The 24,572-nt window shown below is 33.0% G+C and overlaps 1 protein-coding gene across 2 annotated transcripts in view; it reads left to right on the top strand.

Annotated features, from left to right (window-relative positions):
* CWC22 (CWC22 spliceosome associated protein homolog) overlaps positions 1-24,572 on the top strand; it is a 62,877-nt gene that overhangs the window by 23,269 nt on the left and 15,036 nt on the right. For both annotated transcript variants that reach the window (XM_060152530.1, XM_060152529.1), the window contains exons 3-13: positions 2,344-2,411; positions 3,758-3,868; positions 6,451-6,690; positions 10,658-10,786; positions 12,330-12,498; positions 12,883-12,936; positions 15,162-15,297; positions 15,388-15,594; positions 15,685-15,747; positions 19,936-20,040; positions 21,307-21,388. In XM_060152530.1, coding sequence (XP_060008513.1) covers positions 2,344-2,411; positions 3,758-3,868; positions 6,451-6,690; positions 10,658-10,786; positions 12,330-12,498; positions 12,883-12,936; positions 15,162-15,297; positions 15,388-15,594; positions 15,685-15,747; positions 19,936-20,040; positions 21,307-21,388 — 1,364 coding nt within the window. The remainder of the gene's footprint in view (positions 1-2,343; positions 2,412-3,757; positions 3,869-6,450; positions 6,691-10,657; positions 10,787-12,329; positions 12,499-12,882; positions 12,937-15,161; positions 15,298-15,387; positions 15,595-15,684; positions 15,748-19,935; positions 20,041-21,306; positions 21,389-24,572) is intronic.

Below are 24,572 nucleotides of genomic sequence, written 5' to 3' on the forward strand. Positions count from 1 at the left end.
TAAAACCTACCGAAGCCCAGTTCAGGTTTCCCTTTACTCACTGTCACCCTCAGTACTCTGTACCACAGTGCTTATTCCTACTCAAGATCTCCTGTTAGCACTGACTAGTGTGCCAGTCATTTGTTAACTTGATCATATTTACAAAATCCTGATTCACGATCTCGGTATTTTTGGTTTCTCCCTCTTACCCACAACAGATATTGTGTAGACGTATTAAAAATCATTAGCACAGAATTGAGGCCTGCTCCCTAATGTAGTCAAAATAATTGTCATACCTTGTAAAAGAAAAAGTAGACAGTGCAATTTTATTGTTCTTTCTCTCTCCCCTCCCTTCCCTCCTTCCCCTTCTCCCCCTTCTCTGTCTCTCTCATATATACTCTGATGTGTTTAATTGTAGAAATCTTTATAACCATCTCTCTCCCATAAGATCTCAAGTTCCTTGAAGGTTTTTCCTATCTTTTGTATCCCCCAGAGTGTCTAGGCAGGAAGGGCTGTGTCTTATAATAAATAAGTAAATATTGTGTTTAGCATTACCATGAATTGAATGAATCTTGTGCTCTATATTTGGTTTAGAATCTAGATGTCAAGTGTTATGAAAACCTATATCATATATATTGAACAGTTCTATTTAATTTAATGCTGCCCAGTGAAATAATTTTTAAAAGTTATACACATTGGAAACAGGATTTTAAGATGTTTGCATTCAGTGTGAAATACAGCCAGACTGGCTTCTTTAAATTATAAATTTGATCACATGTTTATTCACCAACATGCATTAGTCTAATTAGTGTATGCTATTCAAAAAATTCAATACTTAAGAAGATTGTATTGGCAATTTACTTGTGATAATGTTATACTCACACTGCTGGTAATTAGATAGTCATAACATAAGAGGAAGTTGGAGCTTGTTTACGTTTCTTTGCAGTATAATTTTCAATTTTTAAATGTATTTTTTTGCCATTAAGGAGGGAAGCATGTAAGTATGTGGAACAAGTTAGTCATTATTTGAATTATTTTTTCTTAGATTTCAAGATAAAGATACTTTGAAAACATAGTTTTTCCTTTCTTACAGTTCAGTTAATTAAAATTACTTTAATTCTTAAAAATAAGCTTGTCAATATGAATGTTTTTATACCAGTGGTTTAAAAAATTTACCTATTTATAGAGATAAATATTTTGGCTTCTTAACTATATTTGGACTTTTAAATTAGGATATGTTCTTAAACTGGATGGTTCATATCTCTGTCTGAGTGTGACATATCTTCAATCTCATGTTACATTGAAGTTACTTATTTGTATGTCTGTTATTTTTCAAGGGATTTGGCTTAGGAGCTATATTTTACAAGTCATATTTTTTAAATCCTTACAGCCTACCATATTACCATACATGCCATATCAGACACTCAAATATTGTTTGCTGAAAACAAAAATGAATTTTCATAAATACATTGGAGTCAGTTTCTTCTAGCTATTTATTTTATCCAGAGTTAGTAACCTGGACTAATGTTGTGGTTTCTGTAAGCTAATGGAGATAAGAAAGTAAGTTCAGTGTTATAAAAGACTTGGGCATAACTACAGAAGTGAGCTCTTGCTAGAAAATCTCTGGCCCTTGGTCATGTTTTTCACCAAAGGAAAGCTTTGGTCTTGGTTTTCACCAGGAAAGGCCTTTATAAAAATGATGTTCTAGGGGCTTCCCTGGTGGCGCAGTGGTTAAGAATCCACCTGCCAATGCAGGGGACACGGGTTCAAGCCCTGGTCTGCAAAGATCCCACGTGCCATGGAGCAACTAAGCCGGTGTGCCACAACTACTGAGCCTGCATTCTAGAGCCTGTGAGCCACAGCTACTGAAGCCCGCGCACCTAGAGCCTGTGCTCCGCAACAAGAGAAGCCACGAAGCCTGCGCACCGCAACAGAGTAGCCCCCTCTCGCCGCAACTAGAGAAAAGCCCCATGCATAGCAACGAAGACCCAACGCAGCCAAAAATAAATAAAATAAATTAATAAAAAAAAATTATGTTCTGTAAATTTATATATTATTACATAGGAATAAAATATTAACTAAGTGGCATCAAAAATTAGAGAATTTTCTTCTACCTTGAGTTTTTTTGTTAAAAACAGTATTTGATCTATAGTGAAAACCACAAACATTTACCTTGGATGACCTGAAAATTTTGTTTTATCTTATATACTATTTAGGTAATACAAATTATTCTTATGGTTAAAAAAATATTTTGAAATAATTTTTTAAAGCACTTCCAACTTTCCAAGATACATTTGTCATTGTCTATATGTTTTTTAACAGAATTTTTAAATGCCCCCTTCCCCTCTTTTGTTCCTTTGAAAGCATTCTTCTAGTCATGACAGAAGGGAAAACTATAATTCATATCAGAGGACCTCCTCTCCAGAAGACAGGTAAACAGTTTTATGTGTTCCAAATACCATTTAAATTTTTTATAATGAGTTTAAGAAATTATCTAGCTCTTAGATTTATAATTTTAGGGTAAGCAACTTCTTTTTGATGGTTTTACAGGCAATATTATTGAGTGAGCTTGAGAACAGATCATCCTTGAATGGCTGTTCTAGGAATTTCTAGTAAATAATTCTAGATTTTATGAAATTTTTTAGGTGAAAGGGAATAATTTTAATATCTCAGATACTAAATAGAATGAAAGTTTATAAAATGGAAAGGTGAGTTGAAATCACATTATTTTGAAGTGCTTTTACTGTTAATACTATCCTTTATATTTACATAGCTCTTTATATAAGTTTTCAAAATGTTTTTATATATATCTTACCATAATTATGTTAAGATCAAAGATCCAGAAATATTACCATTAATGTTCATCATGCATTCATAGTAGGACTTTAGTTATTTCACTTAGTAAGCTATAACCATTAAAAATAACTTGTGAAAGGAAAAGCATCCTCTAACCTTTGTTTCATTTGTCTGATTTCTTATTCCCAATGTACTTTGTTCATATTCCACTCTGCTGTCTCTAAAAACCTTTGCTTTATGGGCATCACGTTAATCACTGTGGTATGCATCTACAATCACCTCCTCCCTATATATATATATTTTTAAATCTCTCTACAGACATACACACATGTACGTGTGTGTGTATAAACTAATTGTAGATATGTATATAAAACATGGATTATGTTACTGTGTCTATTTATCGTGTGTGTATGTATTTAACTTCTCTTAAGGTTCTCTGATTTTATTACTTCTAAGATACAAATAGCAGATTTATACTGTCTATCCCTGTTTGCTAATAATTTCAATCCATTCTCACAGATATCTAATAATATAATTTCAAGAATAGCAGCTGATAAAAATAGTGTTTTGGAGTAGAGTTAAACTGGTCTTTATGGAGGCCAACCAATGACACTAATGTCATTTGTTCAGTACTTTGGTAAAATGAGCCGACTCAGCAAAAGGAATCATTTGGAGGATAGCCTTTTTCATGTTAAACTATATATGATATGCAGATACATATCTTTTACTAAGGACAGTACGAATCAGGGTGTCAAGTTTGTTTAAGTGAATTCCAGGAGTTGTTTTGTTGCACACCAGCTGAAAGCTCTTATAATCATGACTAAATGAATAGGTGTCAACGAAATAAGCTGTTTGTTAAAATCCACTTGATAAGACTTTGTTCAGTCATAGAGTTATGTTGCCATTACCAATATATGACTTTCCTAAGTATAACATCATTATTTTCAACTTAAAACTTTGGTTTTCTTCTTTTATGTGTTAGATACACGGAACAAGAAAGATCCCCTCGGGATAGAGATTACTTTGATTACAGCAGGTCAGACTACGAGCATTCAAGAAGAGGACGTTCTTATGATGATAGCATGGAGTCACGGTTAGTATTGGATATTTTAACTATAGAAACATATATTTGTTTAAATTTTCTTTATGCTTAATAATAATCGCAGCTAGTATTAAATGGATGTTTTTAGGAGCTAAGCTTTCTAACAAGGACTTAATGTGAATTAACTCCTAATTGCAGTAAATATATGTCTCTTATAGATGAAGAAAATGAGACTTAGAGAAGTTAAGTCATTTGTTTGTGTTTTAGAAGTGTATCAGTGGCAAGTCCTGGTCTGTCTGACTAGAGCCCAAGCTTTTATTCATTATACTGTACTACATGAGGAATTGGCTTATGTGAGTTTTTGAGATTGTTTACTGAATGAAAGCCATTTATATTATATGACATAGAGTGATCTTAATTTACTTTCCTACATAATGGCAGAGGGACATTGAGAATGAAGTTACCAGTCTGCAGTTTTTATCTAAGTGTAAATTATTCTTACTTGAGTCTTGAAGAACTTGATTTCCCACCTTATTAGTCATCCAGTTTCAAAAACTTGCCTACCATGTTTTATTGTTCACCTAGTTCTATATCCTTTTTGATGTCTCTCTCACATTATCCACTCTATGACTACTGAGACTATAACCCACTAGAATTTTGATCAAATTTCTCCGCAGTTTGGAGTAGAGAAATAATATCTCCAGTTTGGACATATTAAACACGTTATTTGATATCTGCAGCCAAAATTTCCTTCTCACTACTTACTTTCTAATATGTAACCAATCCTTAAATGTCAGATTAACCTCAAAAGCCAGGTTCTTCTGCTGTTACCCTAATGACACCTTAATAAGAGCAGCTACTACCACCATAATTGGTGAGCTAGGCATTCCTATACCTTCTCAAATACTGTCAAAATTCTTACACACTAGGTACTGTATCTCACAATTTAACATGTAAGGGATTGGGGTCTGAACTGATTAACTAACCTGAGGTTGCCATTACCCATCTAGTAGATGATGAAACTGAGATTTGAGTTCAATTCTGGCTCCAAAACCCATGTTTATTTCCATATGCCCTAACTGTATTACTTCACTCTAACTCTGTGTTTGGTCCACTGTATGTATATAAAGTCTCACTTGTTCCACACAGTCACACTGTGAAGAAAGCAGGTTGTGTATTATGCAGAATATAAAGGCTGTAGTACAAAAACACTTGAAGAGAAATACTTCTGTTTAGACTCAGAAGAATATTACTTCTGCACTCTAAAGGAACAAACACTATAATCATGTAAGGACATGATTTTACCAGCCAGTGAGAGTCTTACCTGGCGTTTCTCAGAAGAATCATAACCAGTGTCAGTAAATCCCTTCTGTTGCTATTCTCTTGGAACATTTTACATCTACAGTAAGAAGCAACTCAATTACAAATCTCTGGCTAGATTTCAGAGGACCTGCCTTTGACTAATTGGGGTTTCTGTTTGGAACCACTTTTTTCCCCCACTGTTCATGTTGTCTTAGTAGGTACAGACTCTGTCTTCATGGGGCAGTCACTCAGGTCTCTTTATACTTCGGTTTTAAAGAGTTCCTCCACAGCTGCCTGGGTAGGTGACTGCTTCTGTCTCTCTATTTATTAAGACATATTATCTCAAATATACCCTCTAGATTTAGCTAAAATCTATTGAGTGGTTTCCTGGTAATGCAGTGATAATATGAAACTTGTTTTTATTTATTGTATTCATATAACTCATGGTTGCACAAAGCATGAGCAGAATAATCTGACTTTCCAGGCAGTATAAGTAAAAAACAGCCAAGTGGACAAACTCTTCTCTGGGGAAAGATAGCAAAAAGCAAGGCAAAGCATTATTTCTTGCTCATTCTTGATAGTTTGGGAACATTAAATACCCTAATCATTTTAAAAGTGCTAACTTAAAAAGGGATAGTCACCTGCATTAATATGGAAAAGTTATTGTGCTAGAAAATGGTTTATTTTTTCACATTGTCTCAACCAGAAGCTTCTGATATTTTGAGATTTATAATAAATTACGAGTTCTGTCAAGACAATTTCAAATGTTACAGTTTATTATAACATTCTTACTCCTAAATTGCCATTATTGGAGATAAACTCTGGTTTCTCCTTTATACAACTTATCATGTACATCACAGGCCAATTTGTCATCTTAAAATACTATTTTCACATCACTCTTCCACTCAGAAACTAATATTAAAGATTCCTCATCAGTTCCAGGATAAACAACCTAAAGTCTTTGCTTGTCTTTTAAGATTTCATAGTCTGACTTGAACTTACCTTTCCAACTACTGTTATATATGATTCGTTATTGTTTCTACTTATTCTGGCCCAAATACCCTTGCTCAGCTTTTCAGTAGTTATTCTGTCTTCTACTAGTTGCAGAATGCCATCCTCCATTCCCCCTCCCACCTTCCTACCTAGCCCCCAATGTAAATCCTGTTAAGCCTTGATGACCTAGTTTGTTACATTTTCTCTGTGAGGCACTTCCTTAACCACTTTTCCTTGTCTGAATTTGTGGCCCCCAAATAGTCTCACTCATTTGGTATGCAGTTCATTTAAGAATGTAATTTGTATTGTCTTTTCGCCATTAAAAAAATATATTACAGAAGTAGAGACCGAGAAAAACGCAGAGAAAGAGATGTGGATCGGAAAAGGTCCCGGAAATCTCCATCTCCTGGGAGAAGAAGCCCAGAACCATTGGTAACCCAGAGTTCCTCTGCTCAGGATGAACCTACTGCAAAGAAGAAGAAAGAGGAGGTGGATCCTCTTCTTACTCGCACTGGTGGAGCATATATTCCTCCTGCAAAGCTCAGGATGATGCAAGAACAGATTACAGATAAAAACAGGCATGTCAATATCACTAAGTATACAAGGAAGTGATACCCTCATTTTAAAAAATCATCTGTGCTCTAATTAACCGTGGCTGCTGAGAATTTGCATGAGTCCACAATGATAGAGACTTCAAATTAGACTTCTTTCCTTCCTACCTTCAGAAGCTCCACTGGAGCTCTGCTTACTATTTTCCCTGACATTAGCTCATAAGCTCTTTACTTTTTGCATGAATGAATGGAAAAGTTTGAGGAAAGATCGCTTATCTTTTTTTTCTTTCCTGGTTTCAAGCTATTCCTTTTGTAGTTGCATGCATGCCTATTAGTAATGTCCATTCTTCGTCGATAATCAAGAGTAATATTGATATTTCAGAACTAAAATGGATCTTTCCAGTTGTACCAAACCAGGAGTTGGCAGACTTTTCCATAAAAGGCCAGATAATATCAATAAGTATTTTAGGCTTTGTGTATAATGCCAGATAGTAAATATTTTAGGCTTTGTGCATTATTCTGTCTGTTATAGCTACTCCCCTTCACCATTGTAGTGAATACAGTCATAGATAAAATATGTAAACAATTGAGAATGACTTTGTTCCAATAAAGCTTTATTTGCAAAAAACAGGCTGTAGGCTAAATTTGGCTCATGGGTGTAGTTTGCCAACCCCTGTACTAAACTCTGAAACAGTTGACAGTTTTCTCTTTTCCCTCCTTTTCTTAGACCATAACATCTTAGACTATAGCTTTTTGCTACACTAAGGCAAACAATCAAAATTCATATATGACCATTCACCCTTTAAGTACCTTTTCTTCCCTTTGCAAAATAATTGGGATGAAGAGGAACTATGTAGGAAAGTGCAGCTGAGTTTTTCAAGGTCTTTTTCTCTAGTGGAATGAGATAACCAGGAAAACTGTGGTCCAAGATTGAAGTGATCACTCAATTGCCAGGTAGTCAGGAAAAAGATTGGGATAGAAGATAGCTATGCTTTAAGAAAAACAGATTCCAGGTGAGTCAAGAAAATCTTCCCACATCTTTCTTGGGTATTTTCTTGGCAACTTGAAAGTACTTGAGAACCTTATATAAATGAAATCTAAATTTGTTGCAAGAATTAGCTTGAAGTAGAAATGTCATTTATATAAAGTATAAATATTTGAAATAAAGTTTAAAAAATTTATGAGCTAGAAGGGAGACATTTAAATGACATTAAATTTAAAACTAATAAGTAAGTTTTTCTCTATGCGTCATATTCTGGCACTTGGTAGTGATGCCTGGAGTGGTATGTTGAGAAGGGATTGGGAAATGCTTTCTGTGGTTTGTGGGAGCTTCATGATCATGTCAGAATTCTGCTCTTACTGGAGGCAGTAGTGACGGCATTAGTGAGAAGTGCAAATCCAGTCCAAATCCAGTCCAAAGCAATCCTAATTGTAAAAGACCGGGTACATTGTTGTTAATCCCCAAGTCTGGCTTCCTTATAAAGGGGACAGAGAAGAGTCCACAGTATATGCAATTTTAAACAGATTCTTGGAAGATAATTTTATATACAGTTGAACTCTGCTTATAGGCTATAAAAGGGACAGGAGAAGTAGAAGTGTAGTCTTTGCTTTCAGTAGATACTAAATCAGGTTAAGTGTAGGTTTCCTAATTAAGAAATACAAGTGTACTTAATTATCATCTGTTGACCAAAGTTTAGTAGGAGAGTTTGTGATTATGTATCAGCAATATCTTATTGATCAGGCTAATTGTTAAGCCATAGATCTTATTACTCTAGACAGCAGCATACTAAACGGTTGGGGTTAGGGGGCCGGAGGAGTCTTCCACCTTGGATGCAGGCAGTAAAGGAGTCTGTAATCTATAGAGAATTCAGCAACAGTAATGAAATTAACTGCAAGTCAGTCTGCTTTTTATCTTCAGTGTCTGCTGAGGACAATGTCAGTGATAAAATACTCTTCCTCACCACCTCTCCTTGGTATACCTGGTATACCACTCCAGAACAGGGATTCTTTCTTTTTTCTCTTTTTTTTTCTTTTTTTCCATTGAAGTATGGTTGATTAAATATAAATTGTATTAGTTTCAGGTATACAGCAAAGTGATTCAGTTATATATTCTTTTTCAGATTCTTCTCCATTATATATTACAAATTAGTGAATATAGTTCCCTGTGCTATACAGTAAATCCTTGTTATCTATTTAATATACAGTAGTATGTATCTGTTAATCCCATAATCCTAATTTATCTGTTTCCCGCCTTCCCCTTGGTAAACATAAGTGTGTTTTCTATGTCTGTGAATCTGTTTCTGTTTTGTAGATAAGTTTATTTGCATTATTTTTTAGATTCCACATATAAGTGATATCATAATATTATGATACTATGATAATATCTTATTTGTCCTTCTCAGTCTGACTTACTTCACTTAGTATAATAATCTCTAGGTCCATCCATGTTGCTGCAAATGGCAATGTTTCATTCTTTTTTATGGCTGAGTAATATTCCATGGTATAGATATACTACATCTTTTTTATACATTCATCTGTGGATGGACACTTAGGTTGCTTCCATGTCTTGACTATTGTAAATAGTGCTGCTATGAACATTGGGGTGCATGTATCTTTTCGAATTAGAGTTTTCATCTTTTCTGTATATATGTCCAGGAGTGGGATTGCTGGATCATGTGGTAACTCCGTTTTTAGTTTTTTAAGGAACTTCCATACTGTTCTCCATAGTGGCTGTACCAGTTTACATTCCCATCAGCATGTAGGAGGGTTCAGAACAGGGATTCTTAACCTACAAACTTTCAAGAGGTCCATGGATAGAATTCAGATAGTCCATGAATGTGAATGGGAAGAAAATTGCATCTTTTAAAATTGATCTAATTTAGCATTTCTTTCTATCAGGAATGTAGGCAACAGACCATGATATTAATAGACTATTTGTTGCAAATACCTCAAAATACTGTTTATGCTACTTGCAAATTAAAGAAGTTATCATGCCTATCACCACTTCTTGTTATTAATGTGTTAAGAAGCACATAGAATACTATATCAAACTTCTGTTCTTTTCATGCTTTGAAAACTCTTTCAATATGATTGGTATCCTTTGTAATCCTATGTATTTATATATATTATTCTAAGAAGTTCATTCCCTTCACCAGACTGCCAGAGAAGTATAAGGAAAAAGAAAAGTTAAGACTTTCTTCAGTTGAAATCATATTCCACAGAGAAATAATTATAAAAAACATAGAATTTTAGAGCTTTGAAAGACCCTTAGATATTACCAAGTTCATTGTAAAGAAACCCAGTTAGACTAAATAATTTACCTAAGCTCTAAGTTAAAAAACAGTGTAGCCATCTAAGATTCAGCTGATAAACCTGTGGGTACTGCCTAAATATAGAGATGTTCTTTAAGATACTTTGAAAAGTCTTGCAGCCCCATGATTTCGTATGACTCTCCCTTTTTCTGTAATTAATACTGTTTCTTTATGGTTTACAACACTTAATTTTGTTTTCTTGTCATGCTTTTGAGAAGGGACATAATAATAATTTCTTTCTCATGGCTTATATTTAGGTATTTCATATTGTAATTTAAAATAAGAAATAGTTGCTTTTATTTTAAAACATTTCCTTTGAAGACAAGTTTAAGTAAATTGTTATAATGTAAAATAAGCATGTACTGAATCTAACTAATAAATATTATAAACTACAGTATTCATGGACATAAGAACAAAATGTTATCCTTACATATCCTTGTATTACTTTATTATGTTATTAAAAGGAATTAGTCTGTACCTGAGTATCACATGTACAGAGAGTAAAATATGGTTTAGGATATAATCTGTGTATCTACATGGTCATATATTTTACTGCACTTTGGGGTCACTTTGTGAAAATGTTGAAAGTAAAGGAACGCTAAGTATTTTTTATGTTATTATAATCTCTTAGTATTGTAATTGTTGAGTAAGTTTTCCTCTTTATTAAAATCAATTCTTTTTAGCTTAGCATACCAGAGGATGAGCTGGGAAGCCCTAAAGAAGTCCATCAATGGTCTGATCAACAAAGTCAACATTTCCAATATTGGTATTATTATTCAAGAACTTCTTCAAGAAAATATAGTTAGAGGAAGGTAAGCATCAGCTATTTTATTTGTAGTATTTCATAGTACTTTTTCAAAGGAACATAATATCTACATGAATAATAATCATTGATTTATTATGCTACTTCATTTCAAAGGAAGTTTCAAGGAATATTTAAAATGCAGTTCCTGTAAAAATGTAAGCTACTAACAGATAACATACTCCACTGTTAGAGATTATGTGGAATTTTTACTTTTTAAGAAGCTTTGATGTCACATAATGATTTTTACACGTATATTTGTTTACTGAATACTTCCAATAATTTTAAACTCATGAGTAATAATAAACATTTAATTTTTTTATATATACGTAAAGTGCTACCTCAGACCAGTTTAATTTCTGATGAAAGCAAAGTGGGAATGTGAACGAAATGAGAAAGATTAGTAATAAATTTTAGAAAAGCAGAAGGGAATAACAACCATTTTCTGTGTGGTTTTTAAGTAGTTGTGATATTTTAAAGGGTCAGGAAATAGACATATTCTGTATTCTATTTATTATTTTAAAATCTGAGGGCTGTTTTCCCATGTCATTTCATAGGACCTTGATTCATCATCTCAAAACATTGGGGATATAAAGTAAGGTGTAGCAGGTTGTGGGAGTTAGTAAGGTGACCAGGAGGCAGCCACTGTCCTCCGAGGTAGGGAAGAGCTCTCACATTTTACTCAGAAAGAACAGACTCAGAGAAGGGTAGATTAAGATCTTACAGTTTATAAGCTGAATTCTCTTTTCTCATTTTCTATTGTAGTGATTCAGATGTCATACCTAAACCTGATAATTATAAAGACATTGTTTTTGTGCCTTTTGACAATCCAATAATTATTTGTCATTACATTTCTAAAAATAACTCTTCATTTAGCCCACTTTGTATCTCTCCTCTTATCAAATATATGTAGAAACATGCCCATTTCAAAATGAGTTAGAAGGTAGAACCTTTTATTTTCCTGTCCTTGATTTAGCGTTATTTTTGCAGTGCTTTGATTATGTCTTTATCTCTCTTAGGAGAATTCCATATTTCCACTTTTATTTTCAAGAACAATAGACATACACCTATCTTTAAAGATGGAAACCGCCCAGATTTGTCTTTAATCCCAGAATTAACTTATACGAATGATGGGCCCATAGTGGAAATTTTACTTTAAGTTCAGTACTTTTGAAGCAGGTTTTTCTCCCTTTATTTTTTTGATAAAGTTAAGCAAATTAATACAAGAAGTTAAAAACTCAAATTCATGATTAGGTGTAATGAACAGGAGCTGGAAAAGAGAAATTATACTTAGAAAAATTTTTGAAAACAATATTGTATTAAATCTGTCTATTTTATATATATACAAATTGAAAATTGTTTCCTCAAAACCAGTTTTTATTTATTAGTAAGATAAACTCTTCCCCTAGATAAGAGCGGTGAAAATTTAGTCCTGATTTAGCTTTTATGATGATTTACAGAGGAGTAGTATAGCTGGATTTTAACTGAGTTTTTTTTCCTTCTAATTAAACTGGTAATTATTATTGACTCCTTTTCTTTTCTCTTTTAATCAGAGGCCTGCTATCCAGATCTGTTTTGCAAGCACAGAGTGCTTCTCCAATCTTCACCCATGTTTATGCAGCATTAGTGGCAATTATCAACTCAAAATTTCCACAAATTGGAGAATTAATCCTCAAAAGGTTAATTCTTAATTTTCGAAAAGGCTATCGGAGAAATGATAAGGTATGTATAATGGACTTGTAAGTAGGCTGCTACACATGGCAGACTAATAAACCAGTATCAACTGTGGTGAGCAATGTTGATTTCTATGTAGAAATTCTTTTTAAAATTGCATGTTTCATGAGAACTTTTTTCTAGTAAATATTCCTGGCCTCTGATAATGAGCAGCAAAAATGATGGCTGTTAACTGTTGAATTATAACTGTTGATCCAGAAATGGCACCTTTTCATATGTATTAGTTTTTATTTTATAACTTTCTTACAAGTTAAAATTACCTTGCGTGTTACATATTTTAAGGAGAGTATGTAAGTGAACTGTAGACTCTGTAGATAAATGAAAATTGGTTTTAGTTTATAGATTAACTTTGTCCCTACTTTCTCTTTTCAGCCACTTTGTCTGACAGCTTCAAAATTTGTGGCACATCTTATTAACCAAAATGTGGTAAGTAATTAATTTCAAAATTTGGTTCCATTCAGTGGCATTAGACCACAGGCTTGATGCCACTTCAGTGACATCTTTGTTTTGATTTATAGTCCTTTGGAAAAGTGTGTTGAATATTTTAATTTTAGAACTATAATAAGTGCATTTTTTAATATAAAGAGGAACCCAGAACAAGTGTTTTATCAAATTTATCTAACTCTTAATACTGTACATGGTTACTTTACTACATATTTTTCCTTCAAAGAGTGTAATGTGTTGGGTTTTTCTTTTTCTTTTTTTTTTTTTTTACTTATTTACTTATTTAATTTTGGCTGCATTGGATCTTTGTTGCTGCACGCGGGCTTTCTCTAGTTGCAGCAAGTGCGGGCTACTCTTCGTTGCGGTGCGTGGGCTTCTCACTGCAGTGTCTTTTCTTGTTGCGGAGCACGGGCTGTAGTTGCACGGGCTTCAGTAGTTGTGGCTCGCGGGCTCTAGAGCGCAGGCGCAGTAGTTGTGGTGCACCGGCTTAGTTGCTCCGTGGCATGTGGGATCTTCCCGGACCAGGGATTGAACCTGTGTCCCCTGCATTGGCAGGCGGATTCTTGTCCACTGTGCCACCAGGGAAGCCCGTGTAATGTGTTTTTATTTAAAAAGTTGCTATTTCTTCTTTTCCCTGTACCTAAGTGTTCATGAAAACCTAATAGCTGATATTCTTTAAAAAGAATGCTGTTTCCCACAACTGCATAGTATATGTGTATATTCATATATATAACTACATAGTATATGCATATATTCATATATTCTTAGAATCAGTTTATAAAATATTGTAGATTAAATAATTTTAATCTATTTTAAATGCAGAAATTTATCATTTTATTATTTAGTTTTTGTTTTTATTTTCTTCCACTGTTTGAGAGTTTTGATTTAGCTCCATTTTAAACGTGAAAATAGTAAAATTGCTCTTGTTCATACTCACAGTTTTCCTTCAGATATATACTGTTGTTTTTAAAATTATATCTATACATAAGGAAGAATTTTGAAGTCACACTTAATCTTATTTCTCTAACATTTAATAATATTTTAGTTTTTTCCTATATGAAATTCTTTCCACTATTCACTTTAAGAAACCTTTTAGATTTTAACCTAGTCATATTATTACAGTGATAATTTTCTACTTAAGACCATGGAAACTTAATTTCACATGTCTGTAAACCTAATTTCATAATCTGTAACAGCACAGATATTATGTTTCAGTTTTCGAATGTATATTACACTTAAATTGGAGATATTTTTGGCATTGACATAAACCAGTTAAAATGATAAATATTTTAAATCTTCCAAACTGTGGTACTGGGCAATGTTTTCTTGTCCCTAACGTAAGACTTCAACCTCGCCTGCCTTTCCAAAATAAAAGCAGTATGTAATTTTGATGTTGTGCTAAATGTAAGAGGATATTTTCCTGTGTTGAGATTTGGATTTTGTTTCTCTCCATCTCAAATAAGAGTCTAGTTTTAAAAAGGCATATATATGGTCTTTTGAACATGCTTCCTAAGTCCATTTTCTTTTACAGCAAAGCTTGTCAGTAGACCTTTATTCCCTCTCTACCTGGCATTGTTTATAAAATTCTAAATTTTGACCATGGCCAGTGTAGAGTTTGATTTAATTAAAAATAGGAGTATTCAAAACTGTTGTTGTATGCTATAAATTACTGGAAAGATATTTTCTGAGAAAATCAGTATTCATGTAACTTAAGAACTATTTGCTAACAGTTGCTGAGAGAATGAATTGGGAAATGGATATAGAGTTGTGGTCATGGAGAAGGATATAAAAAGAATCATGTTACTGTTCTTCATATAGTAATTATGAAAATATCTCAGATTAAAAATTAGTAAATGACTTTTTAACTTATATTTTGAGGTTAATTATGGCATTTCCTATAGCTAATATATATTTCCTATATAGAGAGTATAAGGAGAATATTTCTTCTGGAGATAAATCATATAATTTTATTCAGTGTAGTAAATTAAGACTTTTGGAAAAGTCCTCAGAAAATTCTTAACAGATGCATAATGGAAGTGAAAGAAAAATTGTATCCCATATTTGGAGTATTTTTATGTACATTATAAATCTTTGCTCATCATCATCTAGCAAAAGCTAGATTTACTAATTTTTAAAATGACCGTCAGTAGTAGATTAATATATGTAAAAGCATTTTCTCTATTCTATGTGTCTTCATTCTGTTCAAGGCTCATGAAGTTTTATGCTTAGAAATGCTCACTTTGCTCCTGGAAAGACCAACAGATGATAGTGTTGAAGTAGCTATTGGTTTTCTTAAGGAATGTGGTCTCAAATTAACACAAGTGTCACCAAGAGGAATCAATGGTAAGTATTTATCCTTGGTTTGATATTGAGCTTTTATTTGAGTATTGTAATACGTATTGCTTAGTTTATTTTCTTTCGGCTTAACTTTAGCTATATTTGAACGTCTTCGAAACATTCTCCATGAGTCTGAAATTGACAAAAGAGTTCAGTATATGATTGAAGTGATGTTTGCTGTAAGGAAGGATGGATTCAAGGACCACCCTGTTGTTCTAGAAGGACTTGACTTAGTGGAAGAAGATGATCAGTTCACCCATATGCTCCCTCTGGAAGATGACTATAATCCAGAAGATGTTCTTAGTAAGTCAGGGGTAGGCGTTGGGAAGTGGAGTACAAACAAATGTAAATATAGAAAATAAACACTAACTTAACTTTTAATTTTTTTTTGAGATGTTTTCAAGATGGATCCTAATTTTATGGAGAATGAAGAGAAGTACAAAGCTATTAAGAAGGGTATGTAGAATTTTACAAAATAATTTCCTTTGGATAAGTAGAAGCAATTTATGTAATTATGTAATACTGATAGAATGGTATAGATCACTGACTGCCACCTATTGAAATATTTGCTCTGTGAAGCCATTCTCTTCACTGTTTGCCCATGCATTATTTTTCTCTCTAGTGCTTATCCATGGTATTAGTTCATTCTAAATTATTTAATTTTCCCTCTCCTCTTTCTGTTTAATTATTCAGCTCTTAAGCTTCATCCCTCTTAAGAAATATTCATGTATTACCAATGGCCTTTATTTAACTTAAATTGCCACCCAATTTAATATTCAATTCAGTGCTGTACTTTATTATAAAGTTCTATACTTCATTATTTGTTGAGGGCAGGTTGATATTTTTCTGATAAAATCAGTCACAGTGCTAGATATGGTATTGGTATTTAATATACTTAATAAATGGATAAATTGATTATTTTATCATTTGTACATCATTAGTATATTATAAGCACTAACTTTGTACAGATACTGGTTTGTATTTTGTTTTTGCCATTACTAGCTTAGTCACCTAGAACAAATTGCTTGTTTGATGTAATGTTACTTGTTTGTGTAAGGATAAATAAAACACAGTGTTTTATATTGCCACAGAGCATGTATTTAGACACTGGTACTGGGTGTTTTTTTTGGTTTTTTTTCATGTGTGTCATTATTTTTCTTCTAAAGCTAATATCCAGAGCTACTTATATCATTCTATTATATTCTGTTACATAATTATATATATTATTTTATATATTATAATTATATAATAATTTCATCGGTTTTTTTACCTTGAGTTGTGATTTTACCTGACAAATACTTGCAGCTCTGAAAGCTCCTAGGAAGAGAGAGCAGAGACGTAGAACTCTTGTCATTGCTGCGTTCTATGCTTTAGTCATGCTTAGAAGTGAAATGTTGACGGGTAAAGGTGTAAGAAGCTTCCAGTTTTATACGTTATCCTAAAAATCTGGTACAGCAAATATGTTTCTCTCTTTAGTTGCTGTTTTCCTAGGGGGGGTTTCACTGCAACAGCCAGATTCCTTTTTCTCTAATAAATTTAGTTTTCAAACATGCAGAAACCCCTTAAACCCATTTTCTTCTTTTCTTATGAACTTCTTTTTCTACTGTCTCCCTAAAAGACGGCAAATGATTTTGTGGAATTTTTATTATACCTGGTATGGTTTTGTTTATTTATTTATTTTTTTTGAACTTGGAAATTCCCCATCCATTTCTTTGGGCTCTTGGCAGTTGGCCAAGAAAGTTGTACTTTTCTTTATTACAACATTTCTTAAACTCTGTGGTCTCAAGATCCCTTTACACTCTTCAAAATTGTTGAGGACTCCAAAGAGCTTTTGTTTATGTGAGTTGTATCTATTGACATTTACTTATTAGAAATTAAAACTGATAACATAAAAAATATTAGATGATTTCGAAATAATAATAAACATAGTACATATTTGCCTGTTACATGTTTTTATGAAAATAACTACAAAAAGAAATTTAAGAAAAAGAATAGCATGTTTTATATATTTTGTGCAGTTTAATGCTTGGCCTAATAGGAAACAGTTGGATTCTCATATTGTTTCTGATTTCAGTCTGTTGCAGTAGGTTGTTTTGATTGAAATACATGATGGAAATTTAGCCTAACCACAGATACGTCGTTGGAAAAGGAGGAGTATTTTAATAGCCTTTTCAGAATTATAATTGTGTATATTTCTCTTTAATACTATTCCAATCAATATTTAGTAGCTTCTTAATGATTTAATTGCATTGTGAAACCTGAAACAATATCCACAAATTTTCATACTTTGTTAACATTAAAATCCATTGGCCTGTCACTTTGAATGGATCTTTTACTCATGCGTGATTTCATAACATGTTGCATTGGTCATTTGGAAAATACTGATTCACTGAATTAGTCACATCTTCCAAGTATTAACTTGTTAACATTTTCAAAATTGACACATTAATACAATGTCAAGAAATCACATTTATTCATATTACCACCTATCTTATCAGAAAAGTCTAAGTATTGGGAAGCTGTCAAGCTCACAGGGATGGATACAAGTTTTCCAAAATTCTAATTTCCTCTTGAAAACTCTTAATTTGATCATGGTGGCAAATACCTGAAAATACCTATGTTCATTTTCCTTGAAATGATAGTCTCACTTTGTTTATATTTGAGAAAATGTCTGGTAAATACCTAACAACTCTAGTTTGTCTGCCATTCTTTCAAGTAAAAATGAAAAATATGGCTAATTCATCTTGCAACTCAGTCACACAAGTGCTTTTCCTTGAGATAGCCACCACCGTTGTACATTTGTCTTTAACAGAAGTGCTATATATAAACTCCATATTTTCTTACTCAGACTATTATAAATGCCAATACTCAAGGGCTAAGATTTAACAAAATTAATAATTTTATATTTTTTCTTCAAGGGCATTCTTAAATGAAACTGTGTGTGTGTGTGTGTGTGTGTGTGTGTGTGTGTGTGTGTGTGTTTCCCCCTACTACAATAGTGTGGCAGTAAAGAATACAATGACTGCTAGTGCAGTTCAATACCTTGATTTTGCTCAAGATGCAGCAAGTTTTAACCCTTCTTGCTTTTGCATCATCATTTCAGATGTCAGCACAGTGAAAAGGCAGATAATATCTTGGTATTATTATGAAAATAGTTTGACCTCACAGACTACCTGACAAGTCTCAGTGATTCCCCCTAGGACTCACAGACCATGCTTGGAAACCACTGCTTTATTCAGTTAATAAAATCCAGTTGTCATGGCCTAAGTGATTTCAGTAAGTAGATCTTAAAGTGAAGAGATAAGGAGAGGATGATGTAAATGACTAGACAATCCATTTGACCTTAATTCTTTCAGAAAATGTTCTAGAGTTGGCATTAAAAAATGGCTGCAGCAGGAAGTGGGCACAGCTTTAGTAGTTAGCACCTTAGAGTGACCCAGGTGTACTTGTGTTTTAGGTCTTACAGCATTTGGGAAAACAGCAGGAGTGCCTGTCTTCCTACTATTGAATACTAAACAGTTTCCTCTTTTAAAGGTCTGTCTAAGCCACTTTATGTCATAATAAACTAGACACTTAAGATCACTTCTTGAAGTCACAATTTGTTAGAAGTATTCTCAAGGAGACTTGTGTGCCAGCTAAGGCCTGAATGACAACTCTCCATTTTTGTAAAATGATTTGTTTCCCACAGTAGGAAGTTCTCTGCTAACATTAAGTATTACATGTGGCTCCTGATGTGTATTACTTGGTTAAATATAAGGAAATTAGAATTTTCCTGAAACTTAGTTGACCCCCAAACTATATTAAGTCCTGTCTGATTATAATAAAAATGCAAAAGTGAATTGTTGTCTAGGTTTGTAAAATCTTTGTCAGACAGATAGAGCACATACCATTGGGCAAAATACGATTCTGGTTTTTGTCATTTATTACTATTAACATGATGACAGGCCTTATGTAGTCTCTTACTTACATCACTGTTTTCGCCCAGTTCTTAATGTGACATGTATTTTAAGAAATGATATTCCAATGAAGTGCTCATCTTACCAGTTTTTCTTAAAGGCCTTTAAACTTCCATTTCTATTGTACATATGCAAAGTCTATGGATTGTAATGTTCTATTTAATAAGTATATATTTTAATAAAAATCTCACCACTATTTATGTAAAGTGAATGCTAAATTACACAATTTTTTCTTCTCCCTTCTTTGTCTTTCAAAAAACATTCTTAGCCTAAATTCTTGTTTTCTATAGCTAGCCTTAGCTTCTTATGATAAATTATCTTCTTTCTGATGATGAACTAATATTTTGACTCCGATATGCTAACTTTTCTTCCTAATTTATTGTTCCAGTGCTCTTGCTCTTTTGGAAAACCTTCATCTGCTTTTTCTTTGTTCTTCTCATCCCTTGCTTGTTTCATGGCCACTTTCTATCTGGCAGAAGAATTACACATATGGCTTTCTCTAGTCAAATTAGTTACAATGCTCTGTGAACACTCAGGCAATAACATACGGCCTGTGTGATCATCTTCACTGGTTGATAAACTGTTACACCACTGTGGGTTGCAGTGAACTGAGAATTATCTTCTTGGAATGAGATGCATTTATATCCCTTGCTCATTCATATTTTCTAAACCTACTTTTTTCTTTTAGAAATTCTTGATGAAGGAGATAGTGACTCAAACACAGACCAAGATGCTGGGAGTAGTGAAGAGGAGGAGGAAGAAGAGGAGGAAGAGGGAGAAGAAGATGAAGAAGGTAAAAGTATAGCTTATTCAAATGAAACTGTAAAATACTCCCAAGGTAATCTGCTGTACTCCTCTAAAACAATGGCTCTTAATCTGTGGAGGGTTGCAAGCGATGCTGCTGGCATCTAATGGGTGAAGGCTAGAGATGCTGTGAAACATCCTGTGAGTCATAAGACTGCCCCCCACAGCAAAGTATCAGTATTGGCAAGGTTGGAAGACCCTGCTCGGAAAGTATTAAACAAGGAAATTCATTTTTTAATATCAACATAATTTTAACTTGACATTTTATGACTTTGATTATAAACTCTGAAAAGGGTACATTCATGTTGAGGGCATGTGATTTATGTTACCCTGACATGAATGTAACAGATGAGAGTGACTAGATATTTGCTCTTTATGTTGGAAAAATAGAGTGGAGAGGCCCAAAGCTATACTTGAACAGAAGCAGGCATGATGTTCTTCCTCTTCAGCTTTGATTATATTATTTCACAGGAAAATAAGCTCAGAACTTTACTTTGGTTAAGTCTCAGTTAAAACATCAGAACATAACACTGGTCAATATTTACTTACGTTACATATTTGAAAATATTAAAAGTATATCTTTCCCTTTTAGGGCGTAATGTTCTGTCTTAGAGTATAGTAGCTCTTCTACAACATAGTTTATAAAAATGAGTTTGATTTTTTCCAATGTCTTCCTCATTTAAAACATCTCCTAACCATGTACTACATTTATTTAACTTTAGCATTTCTTTGTTTTAATGTGAAAATACTATTCAAATAAAAACTATTAAATGTTTATAAGGAAAGTTTTCATGCATTAGGTAAGAGAAAATTTTAACAAATATTCATATTACTGTTGGACCCATTAAACCTGTCATGATGATCCAGTGTTCTCTGAAACTGAATTTCTACCCATAAGTTACAGTTCTTTCAAATTATCAAGGTAACGGTTTGTAAATATGGAAATAATGTTTTACCAAACAACAGCATGAGTGCAGCCTTTTATAATGTCTAAATGAGCAGGTGACACAGAAACAAAAATAGTTCTCCTGGCTTGGTTCTGGACTTCTTTGAGGTGAATAAACTTATTAAAATACTCTAAGATACGGCAAAAGCCTAGAAATAGTTACTTTGAATTCTGGAAATACTTATACTGTAGAAGAGAGTGTTATTAAACTCATAGATTCTAAATAGATTATGAAAATATTATACAGGGATACATTTTCAGTTCACATTTATTTGTGTAGTTTTATAATTTTGTTATGTTTAATTTCAGGACAAACGGTGACTATTCATGACAAAACAGAAATTAATCTAGTCTCATTTCGTCGTACAATTTATCTTGCTATTCAGTCAAGGTAAGGTACTGTAGATCAGTTCATCGTTATTTTTGACAGGGGATGGGCAAGCAGATGGGATTTTTAGAATCTGTTAACAGAAAACTAGACACTATTGCAGGGAGTCTCAAACTACTTGCCTCTACCCCCATCCCAAGCCCCAGTTAATAGATTCCTGCTGTTGGTTCTTCACTTCAAGAGCAAATTGGCTTTACTTATCTGTTGCGTAATTAAATGTTTTTCTTTTTAAAGCTATGTCATTTCTTATGTTTAAATATCACTAATAACCTGAAAACAATTCTACATTACAGAGTTAGCACAGTGTTTAATTGTGTAGTGGAAGTTTATTGTTTTATTTTTTTAATTTGGTTTCTAACTCTGGCTCTAAGCAGAGAAACACTGTTATGATGACGTTTGCACACTTGACTTGTTGTGCAAATGGAAATGAATATGAACAGAAGTAGGAATTAGGAAGGCTTTAAGGACCCTTTGAAGTAATGTTAAGCAAGAACTACTATGATGTCATGAAAACAACCTATTCCCTTTGAAGGCAGTGACTTTGGTTTTAAAGAGAAATAAATGAAAATATTAAATGCTTAGTACATCTGTTGTTTCGAATGGTAATCAGCCTATTGATTTAGTGGGCACCGTGTATATTTTACAGTGGAGAAGGAATATTTTCTCTGTTTTGTTTTGTTACTAGGTTTTGTATATTTCCATTTAGTATGATGTAATAGCAAAAATGATTCATAAGTAGGAGTCGTCTTGTTTTCAGTCTGTCTGAAAACTTTTTGGCTTAGATTCGTCTTCAAAAAGAGAAATGTTAAACAGCAAAACATTGCTAAGAAATTTTTTTGCTTTACCCTTACATGTTTCTTTGCCTTTCACATGAAAGGAAAACCTATTAAATGTTTTTTTATACAAACTTAAAAGTGAGAAATTTTTGTTTTAAGTAGCTATTCTTAGAGTTTGACCTTTTATTTGTTTGTCCTTTTTTTTAGAAATTCAATAGTAATCAGTTGTAAAGAGCAGATTCACTGCTTTAATATTGCTATTAACACTAACTTTGAAGAGTCACAGTGGAGCTCTTTGAATTATTATTTAAAAGAAACTTTGTTTTTTAAGCGATCTAACCTTGATAACCTCTGAATCACACAAAAAGATTTGAAAAACTAAAACATTAGACAAGTGACAGCCACTATTATATAGTGGCACCAATTCTAGTAACAGTACAATAAGTACTGTCTTATGTGTTATTTGTTAAGAGTCTCAGCCCCTGAATGCCTAGTAAAAATAATTTTAGGAAGTAAACACAACTTTGATAAAAAGGTGTTTAAAGGACTTGGTTGGGAGACTCACGTAATGGGATTATAAAATGTGAAAAAGTTATGAAACAAATATTATTCTAGATGAATAAGTAATGTTGGTCATTAAAACAGCTAAAGTGGTTTACTTTATCTTTTTAAAGCAACAGTACTTAGTAGTAATGATGAGTTCAGTTAGATACACGGAAAGATTACTGGTGGAAATTTAAATTGGTGCATTCTTTATGGAAAGCCTTCTGGCAGCATGAATCAGTGGCTTAGTTTGATTGCCATTTGACCCTTCTTTTTCATTGTTTCTCAAAGAAATACATATTGACAGAGAATTATACACAGAATTGTTCAAAGCAAAAAGAGAGGGGGAGAGAGAGAGAGAATCTTATTGCCCAGTATGAATAATCAAAATGTTCAATTTATACCACCATTGAAAATTAGGTTAATGGAGCATTGGTACTGATGTGGGCAAGTTAGGTTAATGGAGCATTGGTACTGATGTGGGCATGTGGTCTGATTTATTGTTAGGTGGGGATAAAAACTAATAATATAGACTATATAATACCATGCTGGTAGCATTATCTTAAGTATACAAATAGGAAGGCAGATTCTAGAAATAATACATTAACATAACACCAGTGGTTATCTTGAGAGGAGGTTGGATTATTTATATAAACTGTTCACTTTTGGAAATCTTCTGAACAAAACCAAGTTCTGTCAACTGAACTATTTGGGGATTTTATTTTTTTACTTTCTTTCCTTTTAGACTTGTTGACTGACCTCAACAGTACTCTGATCTTAATGTTCTGGCTCCTTAAGCAGTCTTCTTTTATTTATGGAAACATAAAACAACACAACTAGCTTTGCTATTAAAAATTAGACTTTCCTGGTTGTTCTTGCTTTTAAGTGATGTTGAAGCTGTAGCATCAGAGGGAGGTGGGACTTCAATGTCCTCAACAATTTGAAGTTTCTTAAATTGGAGACATCAACAAACCATTTGTAAGCACGGCTTGAAAACTGGCATCATGTAAAGTCTTTTTTCTTTCCCCTTCCCTCAGTCACTATTAATTTGTGTTAAACCTGGAATTCATTTGGTTTAAAATATCAAGCAAATTTAATTCATTTAATATTTACATTTAGTGCAGCTTCAAAACAGTCATGGTAAGTAGTCACCAAATACTTCTAAAGTAAAACAGGAACAAGGGAAATAGACTGTCATACCTTCTCCCTTATTCTTCACTTACTAGATAAAAGGAAAGTTGTAAAAATTTCCATGACCTACTTGACTTGTTTTTCAGAAATTACAGGATTTTCTTCCTGAGTACTAATTCTTTTTTTTTTTTTGAATAAAAACTAGAAAATATCACATCTTTTAAAATACTTTCTGGTATTGCTATGTTATTGAAATTTATCAACTCCAGTCAACTATTTTAATCTTAGAGCTAGATATTGTTTAATATTATCTGTTGTGAAAGCTCTTTCTTGATAGCTTTCTTTTTTTCTTTTTAGTTTTTTTGAAATTCCATTCTACCATCTTGAATTATTACCCCTTTTGTGTTTATGAAACCCAATCAGTAACAGAAGCTGAGGAATAGAGATGAAGTATAAAACTAAATTCGTACTTATATTTCAGTGGGTGATTATTTTACACTGCTGTTATCAAAAGATATTAGCATTATTCCTGAATCAAGTTCACACTGAGTTTGATAATTCTCTTAAGTGAAGCATATTGAAGATATTTTTCATGTAATTTATATAAGTGTTGTATAAAAACATTTTTTTCTTTGTAAGTGATTTTGGTTATGTACTGTTTTTATACTTAGTTTTTATATAATGTACAATAGAAGCCCTGTGTTTGGGTATGAATCAAGATAACTTGTAAAGGTGGT

This window comes from Lagenorhynchus albirostris, chromosome 6 (genome assembly GCF_949774975.1).
Source record: "Lagenorhynchus albirostris chromosome 6, mLagAlb1.1, whole genome shotgun sequence".
Lineage (NCBI taxonomy): Eukaryota > Metazoa > Chordata > Mammalia > Artiodactyla > Delphinidae > Lagenorhynchus > Lagenorhynchus albirostris.